Here is a 13,475-nt window from a genome sequence, read left to right as displayed (position 1 = left end):
TGCGAATGTCGCGTTGCAAATAAATAAATCCATTCAAATTGTGTCGCGCGTATGCAGTCGTTTTGATATGAAGACGCCCTTCATCATCATCAGCCCATTAACGTCCCCACTGCTGGGGCACGGGCCTTCCCTATGGACGGATAGGGAGATCGGGCCTTAAACCATCACGCCGGCCCAGTGCGGATTGATGGTTATTAACGACTGCTAATGCAGCCGGGACCAACGGCTTAACGTGCCTTCCGAAGCACGGAAGACGCCCTTACCACCTAATGGTAAGGTAATTTATACGCCATCTAGTCATCGTTTGAGAGGATTACATTTCGTTGCTTATGTCGTTAACTGACGTATCCCTTTTTTTATTTGTACCTTTTTCTATTGTCAATAACACTTTAGACATTGATAATAAATGAATTATTAATAATTGTGAAATTATTTTAGCAAAATATTGTAGACACGTCAAGTAAAGAAATAAGACGCCGATACTTTTCAGTAAGTACCGTCCCTATGCGGGATGTAATCGAAATAAAGCAGCATGGACAGGCATTAGATTATTATTTCCCCAATTATGTTTTTGTTTTTTTTTTATATAAATACTTTACTGTTTAGGGCATGTTGAGGAGCTCGGTGGCGCAGCGGTTAAGGCCCGATCTCCCTGTCTATTCATAGGGAAGGCCCGTGCCCCAGCAGTGGGGATGTTAATGGGCTGATGATGATGAGGGCATGTTCCTGTCATGCAGACTCACTCTCTTAAGCTCAATGCACACAGGGTTCGGTACCGGAAGCGTTTATATGAATCCGTTCACTTGGTAAACTGGCGAGTCTCGGCGCCGTTAAAAGACCCTAATTACATTACGCGAATTATCTGGCACGATTCGTTGCATAGTTATGTTGAATGTATGGCGAAATTGTGGCCGCCCACCCAATGTATTAAGTATAACACGTTAAATACATCTAGAAATGGCATATGTACACATCACATAATAATATATAAACTCAATACATAGCTACGTATTGTATTTATATATTAATAAAGAAATTTTATACAACAAAACAAACCGCCCGATCCCGACGAATCGTGGCCGATGAATCCCGTAATGTAATAGAGTGTTAATACAGGGTGTTAGTGACATCGTAACGAATACTGAGGGGAATGATTCAGACCATGATTCTGAGTTGATATGAAGTGGGATTTCCGCTTAATATCAACTCGGAATTTTGGTCGGAATCATCCCTTAACCCTTAAATGCGCCAATTTTTAGATTTTATCAATTTTAATATATTATACGTATTACATGAAATGATTTACAGGAAAAATAATAAAAATAATAGTTTGGAATTATTTATTGTATTTTTAAGCCATAAATAGAGCGTTGCAGATCTACAACATGGCGCAATATGAAGATAAAAATAATGTACTTCACATAGCCGTAAATCTAGAAATATAGTGTAATAATAGGCAATTTAGGTAATTTTTATATTAATTTGTAATATGGTATTTATGAAAACAATTGTTCTTTTTGTTAAAACACAAAAAAACGCCACATTTTATACATATTGTTTGAGTGTAGCCTTTGCAAAAAGGGTACTTGCATCTCCCACGATCAGACCACACTGGCCAATGTGCAACTTTATCTAAACGAACATCTTTACCTGGTGCCGTTTGTCCTGGAACTCTTTTTCTCTTAACTTCTTGAATTGCCTTTTCAATTGAAGCACTACTAGGTCTACCGCGCTTTGTCGTCGGTGAAGAAGCACCAGAAGAATTTCCTGTATCATCTAACTCACAAAGTGTATCTGCCAACGCCAGCCTGAACTCAGCAAGTCTTAGACTTTTCTGTCCCTTTAGAGCATTTATGTTTCTTGATAATATCCAAGCATTTATAATTGTCATATCGAGCATGTGATAAAAAAGTCTCATAGTCCATTTTCGACTCTTTATTCTAATTCTATAGCGTCCTATAAAACTATCCATCAAATCCACTCCTCCCATATTTGCATTGTATTCCGTAATTACCTTCGGACAGTCAATATCTACTCTTTTCTTTTGCTTTTTGTCGTATCTTTGTACAGTTGTTACTGGTAGTGCTCCTACATATGTCGATAGCAGAGTAACAGGTTTGTTGTCTTTCCAAATTGTTGCTGATACTTCAACATTATCGTAAGTGGTCGTATTTTCTTCATGAAAACCCCTTGGTATGTCTTTTTTCATTATTTTCTTTTTATCCGGTAACTTCACCTTCGGAAGCCGATTGAGCTGTACTGTACCTAGGCTATAGATTCCCTGTTTGTATAAGTAGGATACTAATGGCAGTGAAGTGTAGTAATTATCGAAATATATTATGTGATTCACTCTTCTAGGTACTATACGTGCCAAGCGAACAACAGTATTTCCAATGACGCCTAGGTCAGGTTCTCCGGGTAAGATTGTCTTGTTTTCTTCGCCACAATATACTTCAAATTGATGAGCAAATCCATATATGCTACAGATTACATAAAGTTTGAACCCCCATTTATGGGGTTTGTTTGGCAGATATTGTTTCATATAATGATGTATTTTTGAAGCACATACTTGTTCATCTACTGCAAGTCGCTGTGGTGGGGGTATCGTAGCAAACTTTTCATTCAAATGAGATATTATGGGTCGTACTTTATGCAATTTATCGTGTTGTGGATGATTTTGAGGCAAATGCTTATTGTTATCATTGAAATGGATAATTGATTTTATTTTTTCGAATCTTTTGCATGTCATTGCATTTTTTATGGAGGCATATCCATATTTATCAGACCAGTAAAGGCGTATACTTGGATAATGGATGACAGACATATAGGTGAGAATGCCTATAAACTTTCTGATATCTATCTTACCAATCAAAAATGGATTAGATACCTGCTTCTGTGTTGAATACATGTTGCTTTCTTCAACTATTTTATTTTGTATGAAATCGGTAAAAAAATATGTAAAGTACTGGTATGGCGAATCTAAAGACATTACTTCAGGAGAAAATTCAGTATTACCAGTGAATTCTAAATTGCTCGAAGGTATTTCTAAGTTTCTTTTCCTCCAAATGAGGTTACGATTAACCCTGATTTTCGTTGACGATGTGCTAGCCGAAACAAGTTCGTTTACCAAAGGCGGATCATCTTCAATATGATCTGCCTCCTCTTCAATAAGTGGTGGATCTGGCTCATCGTCATCCTGCTCCTCTTCATCTTCAACGGAACCTTGAAGATCTCGCGCGATCGCTTCAGAACTTTCATAAAATCTCTCCGGATCGTCTTCAGGTTCACTACCACTATCCTCTAAATTATCTTCAGAGACGTATCCAGCCTCTAAACGACTCAAATACGTTTCAATTTGATTATCAGATAAATGGTTCATTCTGTAAACAGAGATATTATTTTTATGTATGCGACGGGCACTGTTGCATATCTACAACACTTGGTTTTAGGCAAATATGACGTTGTTTCAGTTATTAAATAAATGATATTATATAATTATCACTAATTTAAATATGTTAGCTTTACGTATGATTTATTTCAAACACTTACCTTGCGTTTTTCTAATAAAAAGACACTATCAAATGTTCACGTAAATCGGTACTTAGATGATTCGTGCAAACTACCTTCAAAATATAATAAAATACCATGATACAATTATAACAGTGTTGCCTGTTATTTGTCTAGTATTACTACTATCATATGAATAAAATTTAAAATAAAAAAAAAATTAATGAAGGTTTTAAGCCGCCAGAATTAAGATGTTGTAGAACAACAACAAGGCGCATTTAAGGGTTAAAGTTTTCGTTATGATGTCACTAACACCCTGTATATGACGAACTCTCGCTTCCCGCTTCGAAATACTTCCCCTATGTCACAAATATCCGACTTTTTGCAGTAGGTATTATTGGTTATGGAGTAGATCATAGCTGACAAGCAATGGGTGTAGGTATGTTATGTTCCCGGCTATACAGGCTGTGAGAAGCTGCAGTAGTTTTAGGCGGATGAGACGTTTGTTATGTAAAAATGGACGATTCAAAATGTAACTACGTTAGCTATTGAATAAAGATATTTTTGAATTTGAATTTGTTCTATACACCTCTGCCTACCTCTTTGTATATACAGGCGTGATGCCGTGTTGACGATATGTAGTATAGGTTACACAGATGACCTGTGTTGTCATGGTGTAGCTAAATAACTGTGACACGTCAAGTGGAGATGGTGGAGATTAGTGGTAATTGGACCCGTCTGTTGCTCCGCAGACAGTGGATCATTGTATGTTTGTGGGCCGCGCCTGCGCATCGGTTTAGTTCAAATTATTCAGACTGTACGTCTACCTGTATGACAGATTTTTACTCTTCTTCTTATTGTGTGGGTTGTGAGGTGGAATACCAGCCTCAGCAACCCTGGTGTCAGGGTTATGAGTGAGCCGCCAAAGGCCCCTGACATGGCGCATGTAACGATTACTCACTTACATCAGTAATAAATGTACCATATCCTTTGCCGAAGGTTGTCTTGAAGAGATCGCTCTTAGCGATAAGGCCGCCTTTGCCCACCTTAGAATAAGTTTATCCTGTAAATGTTTTGTGAATTTGTGTGCAATAAAGTGTTTTTATTATTATTATTAAATAGTAACATCATATCATCATCCATCTTTGGACTTCGTATCAACAGTGGCTGCAAGTTGTCTTTGATTACTTGTGGCTCTGCCCACCCCATTAGGGATTACGGGCGTGAGTTTATGTATGTATGTATGTATGTATTAAATAGTAACCGAGACCAACGGCTTCACGTGCCTTCCGAAGCACGGATTATCTTACTTTCGGACAATCAGGTGACCAGCCTGTAATGTCCTAACCAAACTAGGGTTCACAAAGTAATTTTTGTGATATGTCCTCACCGGGATTCGAACCCGAGGCCTCTGAATCGAGAGTCCAACGCTCAACCACTGGACCACAGAGGCCGTTAGATTTTTACTGAATAAAGATCTCTTCGATAAGAAACTCTTTTGAGTCTAAGGGCGGGGTTCGAGGTTGGTTTGAAAAATCTGACCCCTGAGTTGGGGAGAAACATTTCCGTCAATCCGTAGTAATTTCCAGGGGTTGCTAAAGCAGAATAATACACATGCACACATACATAACTACATAAATTGGGGTAGGCAACACCACGAAATTCCAACTAAGAACTACGATCCTGACACCATTTTCGCTTCCACTCTCATCAAAATCTTCATGCATACTCGCCAATTTATATTCTATGAAGAGAAGTGACTGGTCACCCATCCAACGACTGACCTCACTCGAAGTGGCTTAACTTTATTGAATGAGTCCATTAATTTAACAATAATTATTTTGACAGCCTCCATGGTCTAGTAGTTAGAGCGTTAGGCTCACGATCTGGAGGTCCGGGTTCGATTCCCGATGGGGACATTGTCGAAATCACTTTGTGAGACTGTCTTTTGTTTGGTAAGGACTTTTCAGGCTTGAATCACCTGATTGTCCGAAAAAGTAAGATGATTCCGTGCTTCGGAGGGCACGTTAAGCCGTTGGTCCCGGCTATTAGCCGTAAAAACACCTCCACCAACCCGCATTGGAGCAGCGTGGTGGAGTATGCTCCATACCCCCTCCGGTTGATTGAGGGGAGGCCTGTGCCCAGCAGTGGGACGTATATAGGCAGTTTATGTACGTTCTCTCGTGCGTACTTATTATTTTGATGCTATTGTAATGAGATACCAAGAAATACTATAGAATTAATCCGTTTTGGCACTCTGACGCAGGTGGTGACGTAAACAGATTACTGACTGTTTTGGGGAGCGTGTTATCACGCAGGTCAATTGATAGACCACACACGAAGTCACAGTTCGCGAACGTCAATTATTTTTATGAGGCACTTTTACTATCGAATTTGTAGTAGGTACATCCTGTCCGCGAATCCTAGTATGACCTTCCATATATACATAAACACACGCCTATTTCCCAGCGGGGTAAGCAGAGACTATTGCGGGCCCAGTGCGGATTGATGGTTATTAACGACTGCTAATGCATCCGGGACCAACGGCTTAACGTGCCTTCCGAAGCACGGAGGAGCTCGAGATGAAAACTTTCTTTTTTATGGTCACCCATCCTATGACCGGCCTTTGCGAGTTGCTTAACTTCAACAATCGCAGACCGAGCGCGTTTACCGCTGCGCTACCGAGCAGGAGCTAGATGAGGACATCTAGTTAGTAAAAATTAAACATGTCTGAGTGTTTAGTTGCGATAAGCACTCAAGGTGAAGTGCCATCATAGATTTGGGACTATAGAATCTATAGGTTATCTATAGGTATTAGGCGCATGTTCTAATCTATGGGTCTTGTGATGTGGGGACAAATCACAAAAATCACTTCGTGATCCCTAGTTTGGTGAGGGCATTACAGGCTGATCACCTAATTGTCCAAAAAGTAAGATGATCCGTGCTTCGGAAGGCACGTTAAGCCGTTGGTCCCGGTTATTACTTACTGATGTAAGTTAGTAGTCGTTACATGAGTCATGTCAGGGGCCTATGGCGGCTCAGTAATAACCCTGACACCAGGGTTGATGGGGTTGGTAATCCACCTCACAATCCACACTATAGAAGAAAACTGAACTGTACTGACTTTAAGTGAAGACCAATTTTTTAATATTAATAATTTATCTTTTAAGTATCAAAAAATACTGTCGAAGATTATTCTTCCGCTGACTCGCAGAGGCGCCGGAAAACAAATGCCATTACAAAATTTATTCTCGATAACTCGTGACATAGTTTTAGTATCACAGTTCATGGAACTTCATTTGTCTGTATTGGGTACGTTTACATGTTTAGCGACGTGAGTCAATCTCTCAAGTCGTTACGTTATCATAGGCTTACAATACAGTAAAAATATAACAGTAGGTACAGTTAATAAAAGTCTGTTAAAACTGCTTACTTACTAATTTTATGGATTCTCCTTTCGGTCACAACACGTGATCATACGAGTACATCTAGGTAAGTATGCGCTGGTCAGTGCGAGATATAGACAGAGTTTGTATGGAATGAACCTACTGTCTTTAATGTACTATGACTGCGTGTTGGAGAAATGGATGCTTTTGGAATGCATCGGGGACGTGTACGGGACCTTATCGCAACGTCCATATGTGGACTCTGGGTCTTACTCAATTTTATAGGTGCCACAAGTCGAGATAGACCGCTACCGTGTGGTCAGGACATGTGCAATATAATTTGATTGGATTTGCTTTCACTCCGTATTTTCATGTGCAAATACACGCGCAAAACAAAACAACAGAAGCACCTATTTAGTTCTGAATTTAAATTCTGATTGAAGTAGTACTTAAGTACTTCCGATAAATCCATTTGCATAATATGAGATTCTTAGAATATTTTGATTATTCTAATAATTGATAAACATGGAAATTAGCGTTTGTTTGTATTCGGAAATGTGATTATTGCCGAGGGTCATTAAGAAAACAGACCTATGAAACCTACGTAATGAATACCTTTTTAATGTATGTTTTTGCTTATCAAATAAGTATAAAAAGATCGAATGTTTTGATAAGAGACATTACAAAAAAAAGCTACGGCAGTGAGCTACGTGGCTGTATATCGATATCTATGGGATATTATCTAATAGGATGGTGTGACCCTATTAGTGGTACAAGTACCCCTTAGGGGTAAGTGAGGTTGCTTGAAAGGCAAGCGGTATTTCCAACGCCTAACTATCAGTCGACGAATTTATTAAAAATATCATAGAACGGAAGCTACAAGAAAAGAAAGTAAGGGGAAGACCAAGACGAGCTTACATGGAACAGATTAAAGAGAAGGCGAACGTCGTGTCTTATAAGGAGGTGAAGGAATTGGCTTTTGATAGACAACAATGGAGAATGCTACACCGATAAGAGCGTGGCTCTTAAATTAGTGATGATGAACTATCAGTCAGCCAGTTTGGCGACCCTACTCTTTACATATTTACTAGTACTTTGGACCACTAATGAAGGTATTTGTTATGTACATAATGTTATAATTAAGTAACTAAAATAGTTGTAAACATCTTAATAAAACGAAGTCAAACCGAATAGAAAGACTAGCCTAATTAAGGTTTGTTTCATCCAAGATACTTGGAAAAATTTCATTATAGATATCTAGGGTGTTTATTATATGCTGTATCTATGGTGATCTGGGATAAGATAGCTATTGAAACGTCGGATTATCCGGGAAAATATCCCTCAAAAGTATCACGTACCTACTTATGTTTATTGTTGTTCATATTGGGTCGGCGATCGATGAGTAACATAGATTAAATATAAGATAGCTACTTAGTTTACAGGTATAAAGGTATGTATAAAGTATAAGGTGTGTGGTAGGTATAAAGTATAAGGTGTTGAATTACTTGTACATGCTATTTATGTTTTTATATCTTTTATTAAACCAATAATATTAATAATTAAAAAGATCTTACCCCTAAAACAATAAATCCACCTCGTTACTTGAAATACTAATTTAAGTGTGTCTAGTGAATTACCAGTAATATTTCAACGATTTCCAGACGTTTAACATATGGTTTTCTATTAACACCAGAATTTATGGCTGGCAGTCAAAGGGCGGACTGCCTACATTCGGCCTAGAGGCAAAATTGTTAGCAAATTACCTCGGAGAGGGCCGGCGCGAGGTTCCTCGCGGAATATAATCGTAAGTTTTGTAATCGTGAACGTCGATCTGCAGAGACAACGGCTCTGTCGTCGGCGAAATTCGATTTATCGTCGCGTGGCACAACGCAGCCGTTGTATGCCTTGCTTTCGGCCAGGGCTGCCAGCCTCCGCACCACGGACGCACCACCGCGACAAACCTCACTACAATATCGCTCTAAATCAATACATATAGCTTCGTCTAGCCCACATCGCGCCCAACACGACAAATTACCACAGTACCGGCCAAGACTATCTGCACGCGATATCATAGCTCCCACTAACGAACTCGTTTTCGAGTTATAAATCCTTATTGACTCCCCTGTCATCTACGTACCTATAATTGCCCACGAATTGTCGAGTGACCATTCAAATGTGCTCTTTGCGTAATTGTCAGGTGAAAATTGATTTGGCTTTTGCATGATGAATATCTGATTGGTCGTATTTGATTTTAGTGCGATTGGCACGTGGATAGGTGTTGTCGACATCGATCGGTGTATTAGGGCCACTAATATAGGTTATTAGTTGTGAACAAGTTGTGACTGTCTATTATAAGTATGGGGAATTATACGTGGGGGTAATGACAGCCCTGAGAGTATGCCCGCAAATTAGCGTAGGAGATTGAGTACAAGAGGCATCGGGTTACTGCGTCGGACAGACGAGGGCCTTGGCCCGGCCTCCTCAAGTACAAACATCAAACCTTTACACGCTCAAGGAAATAACCTTTAATGTTCTTATTTTTATTTCCTGACGAAAAGATAGAGAACAATAGGAACAATTTAAGATGTCCATAAATAAATAAGTCATCAAACCATAATTATGATTAGTTTTCGTCACTCATAAAAAGCTTTCGAAAATTCTTTTAAGAAAATTCGAACTAAGTAATGAAAACATTCTGAGATCCGTATAAAAAATTCTTTGTATGTACTTACCGGTTTTAATTTCGTATTTTTGGCCATAGGAATTTCATTGTGTGTATATCACGCATGATGTATAATGATTCTACGAAAAGTCACTAGATACTTACGTCCTCAGCGCTAATAAGAAACACGTAGGAAATAATAATGATTACCGTTTTCCGATGATACTGGCATTCTCATCTCCGGCGCGGCGCCTGTGCCACGGTAGATTAGCAAAAAATAACAAAGAAAGATTGCTCAGAGAACCGCATGTTGTATTACATACCACAACACGCTTCATGGTCAGTCGACTTGCTTTATAAGAAGCATTATTATAAGTACGAAGGATACTTCATACTGCCTTTAAGTTTTTTTTTTACCTATTTCAGGTTTGCTACTTGCCCGGTTCAAAATTTAAGATAACATGTGAGGCTCTTAGTTGCGCGAACCTCGGCTCAGGACGTCGTCTGAAAGGATTATATTTGAAAGTAATCGACTTTAGTATTCTGATAGCAATAAGCGCTGAATGAGGGAAATCGTCGACCACGCTGGCGGAGTCGGTGTCGCAGTCTGTCTAAAAGAATTTAGTTATAAGGTAGAAGATTTGAGAGGATCATATTTAAGCGAAACCTACATGGATGATTGAACTTTTATATTATTTTTGATTTCCTTTTAGGAGATAAGTAACTACCTATCCCAGCGTCCGTAAGACAGTCTCCAGTTACAAACAATGGTATAATATTATTTCCAGTTTAATTTCATTTTATTTTTTCTATTTTAGGAAAATTACTGATAACCGTACTATGATATCAGTGAAAAAAGAAGACTAGGCATCAAAAAAGTTTTGACTGAGTAATCTCTTCGCCACTGCGAAAGCGGTGTTAAAGATATCAAGATCAACTTCCCTACAGATTTCTACGAACATTTCGTCAAACATATACGTTTGGGAATTGCGGACGTATTTACTTTACTTCGGCTTATGAAATTATAAAGCAATTATTTTCTCATTTTCATACCTAAAAGAAATCTGCGTTGTCCGAAACAGCCCTAAAGTGAATTAAAATTGTACATGCATTATGATGTAACGATTTCGGCTTACGGTCAATTACGGGACAATTACCCCGTCTTATGAGCGGCCGTCTTTATCTCGAAACACCCATCGACATGCTGTGCGGTAAATTAGCAAAAAATAATCGACCAACATCAAAAACTTCATTGCCGCCTTGCAATCTCAGATGGATGAATGCCATACATACCCATACATATCTATAAAGTTGCATTCGTAATTGTAAAGATACGTAGAAGAACAAAGTTGACACATACACACACATACATAAACTCACGCCTGTCTCCCACCGGGGTAAGCAGAGACTATGGAATTCCATTTCACAAAGACATACACACACGCACACGCAAACATTTCACATTTATTTTAAGGAATTTCATTTCATTTTTTTTGTTCCATTAAACATAGTTGAATCAATCCATTTTAAAATATCAAAGAATGAGTATAACGTCTAAAAGCATTTATTCGTTTTTCAAACGTTTCTTGTTTCTTTTTCACAGGGTCCGCTAATCTTACCGGAAACGGGTGAAAAACGGGATAATCCTAGAGAAATAACAGGTCTTATAGTAACACAAGCGCTAGCTGTGGTTGCGCGCGGTACCAAAGAATCAGTGAATGGTGTGGAAAGTTTTATAATACGATTATTTTTGCCCCATATGATCGTTTTGTGCATATTTTGGTCCCACCGAAGTCCCAGCAAAGGCTCCTCGGACATCTCTTTATGAGCGGACTCATTTTTTTTGACGTAAGTTATTATAGATTTGCCGCAGATGGCATTAACTACTTGGCCGGACAAATAGAGAGCGCTGATGGCTCTCACCCGGTGGCACGGACTCAAGTATTTTCTGTATATATAGATATACAGGCTGCGAGAGAGATGTACGATATAGGTACAGTCGTGAGCAATATAAATTACCCGCTTTAGGACTCTGTCGCAGTAACATATTTGACATTTAGTGAGACTTACAGTTCAATTTGTCAAAAAAGTTAATGTGACATGGTACCAAATTGTATACATATTAATGCTCGTGACCGTACAACTCTCTTGCGTTTAACCTAACTAACCATAGTCCTCGCTCGGTAGAGCTTCAAACTTGAAAAGCCTGGCCTGCCTGGGTTTCTCAGATTTAATTAACGTATGTAGGTAACTAACAAATGTTCAACGAAGGGTTTGTTTTGTAAAAGAATAAGCAAAGTCTGGCATGAAAGATAGTTGTCGCTGAAGACCAACAAAATAAATAATAATTTATCATTTATTGCACAGAAATCACATAAAGTACAATATAAATAACATAAGAAAATAAATGGTACTTACAAAAAGCGGCTTTATAAGTTATATAAGGTAAGGTTAAGGTTTAAGATACTTTATTTCTCAAAAGAATACATTTGATTCGCTTACTGAGAAACAATCAATTTCATAATATAGTAGTTTAAACAACATTGGAATTGGACTAAGGTAGGTAGGTACTTAAATAACATTCCGAGACTTACTATACTAATTAGTAGGTAGGTATCTGTGTTCCATATGCGTCGACACTTTAATTGTTCCATCCACCAGCAACACAAGATTCACACTACGATTAAAACCATTAATAATGTTTAAGAATGTGGGCTTTTAATGCCTTTTTAAAGATATTTAGAGTTTTAGTATTTTTAATCTCAGTGGGTAGATGGTTATAAAGCTGCACTCCTTCGTAAACTACACTTTTTTTTCCATAATTTGTCCTTGGTCTTATATAGTTATATAAGCAATCTCAAAACTAATGTTTCTTTAATTTATGTTTCTGTTTTCATTTAATTATTTTAGCAAAAACATAAAGAAATGTTGTAGATAAGTATTATTACCGACTTTTAGTAGTACGTTTTTAGCATTATCATCTCCCTAACATTATCCCGTTTTTCACAGGGTTTACTTAACCTGAAGATTTGACAGGTCCGATTTTTTTACAAAAGCCATTGCCTGTCTGACCTTCCAACCCGTGAAGGGAAAAGCAGCTCAATACAGGTTAGGTCACATACCTCCGCAAATGCATTTCTCGGAGATGTGGGTTTCCTCGCGATGTTTTCCTTCATCGTTGAGCACGTGGTACCTAGGTAATAATTTATAATCCAAATATGAATTCGAAAATAAATTCGACAATCATTGGTTTAGGCCTGTGCTGAATTCGAACGTGCGACCTCAAAGTGAGAGGCAAGCGTTCTACCAACTGGGCTATCACAGCATCGTACTTTTGCTTTACACTATTTCGAAAGTCCACAAACGGAACAAAAATAAAGCATCTCCACTTAAAAATGTAGCAGCTGTAACAAAAGGGAAACTTCAATCACAGATGTACCGAGTTCTTTGAAGTGCGCCAGAACATTGTTTATTGCCGTTGGTATGTTACATTGGTACTCTTACGGCATATCAGACGTACTGTTTGGAAGAATAGGTCATGCATCATGCATTTCGATGCAACACGATGTTTTGATGTTACACGCAGTGGCCGTCTTAGATAGCACGATAACATTACTGAGAATTGAAGTACTTACCTGGGGATTAAAAAAACAACATCAAAGCAAAAGCAATATTGCAATTGGACGTTTGCACATACTTATATAAAAATAAGTGCGCAATGTGAACAAATGTCAAATAGCGATATTGCTTTTTATATGAATTGCTTCAGGATTCGTAGTCCGTTTGTACGTCTACGTCTACTCACTGTAGAAGTATTCGAACTTGTAACGTTATAAGTAGGCACTTAATAACGTTTTATATAGATTACAATTTGTTATTAAAAATGCTTTAGTGGTAAGGGATTCTTTCCAAGAAGGTTT

At 38.3% G+C, this 13,475-nt stretch overlaps 1 protein-coding gene across 2 annotated transcripts; it reads right to left on the bottom strand.

The window, feature by feature from the left end:
• Positions 1-1,409: 1,409 nt before the first annotated feature.
• LOC126371754 (piggyBac transposable element-derived protein 4-like) lies at positions 1,410-3,730 on the bottom strand. 2 transcript variants are annotated; one of them, XM_050017221.1, is made up of 3 exons: positions 3,550-3,730; positions 3,223-3,380; positions 1,410-2,436 (listed from the first exon to the last, which is right to left on the bottom strand). In XM_050017221.1, the coding sequence occupies exons 2-3, from the start codon at positions 3,377-3,379 to the stop codon at positions 1,478-1,480; spliced, it is 1,116 nt and encodes a 371-aa protein (XP_049873178.1). In that variant the 5' UTR covers position 3,380; positions 3,550-3,730; the 3' UTR covers positions 1,410-1,477. The 2 variants fall into 2 exon arrangements, with proteins under 2 accessions (XP_049873178.1, XP_049873098.1); XM_050017141.1 differs by having other exon boundaries at positions 1,410-3,380.
• Positions 3,731-13,475: the final 9,745 nt, after the last annotated feature.

Source organism: Pectinophora gossypiella, chromosome 1 (assembly GCF_024362695.1).
Source record: "Pectinophora gossypiella chromosome 1, ilPecGoss1.1, whole genome shotgun sequence".
Taxonomy (NCBI): domain Eukaryota; kingdom Metazoa; phylum Arthropoda; class Insecta; order Lepidoptera; family Gelechiidae; genus Pectinophora; species Pectinophora gossypiella.
The sequence above is the reverse complement of the archived record's forward strand: the minus strand, read 5'-3'. Positions and strand labels throughout refer to the sequence as shown.

Coding starts and splice junctions, on each gene's coding strand:
- LOC126371754 (XM_050017141.1), bottom strand. CDS start 3,379: ATGAACCATTTATCTGATAATCAAATTGAAACGTATTTGAGTCGTTTA.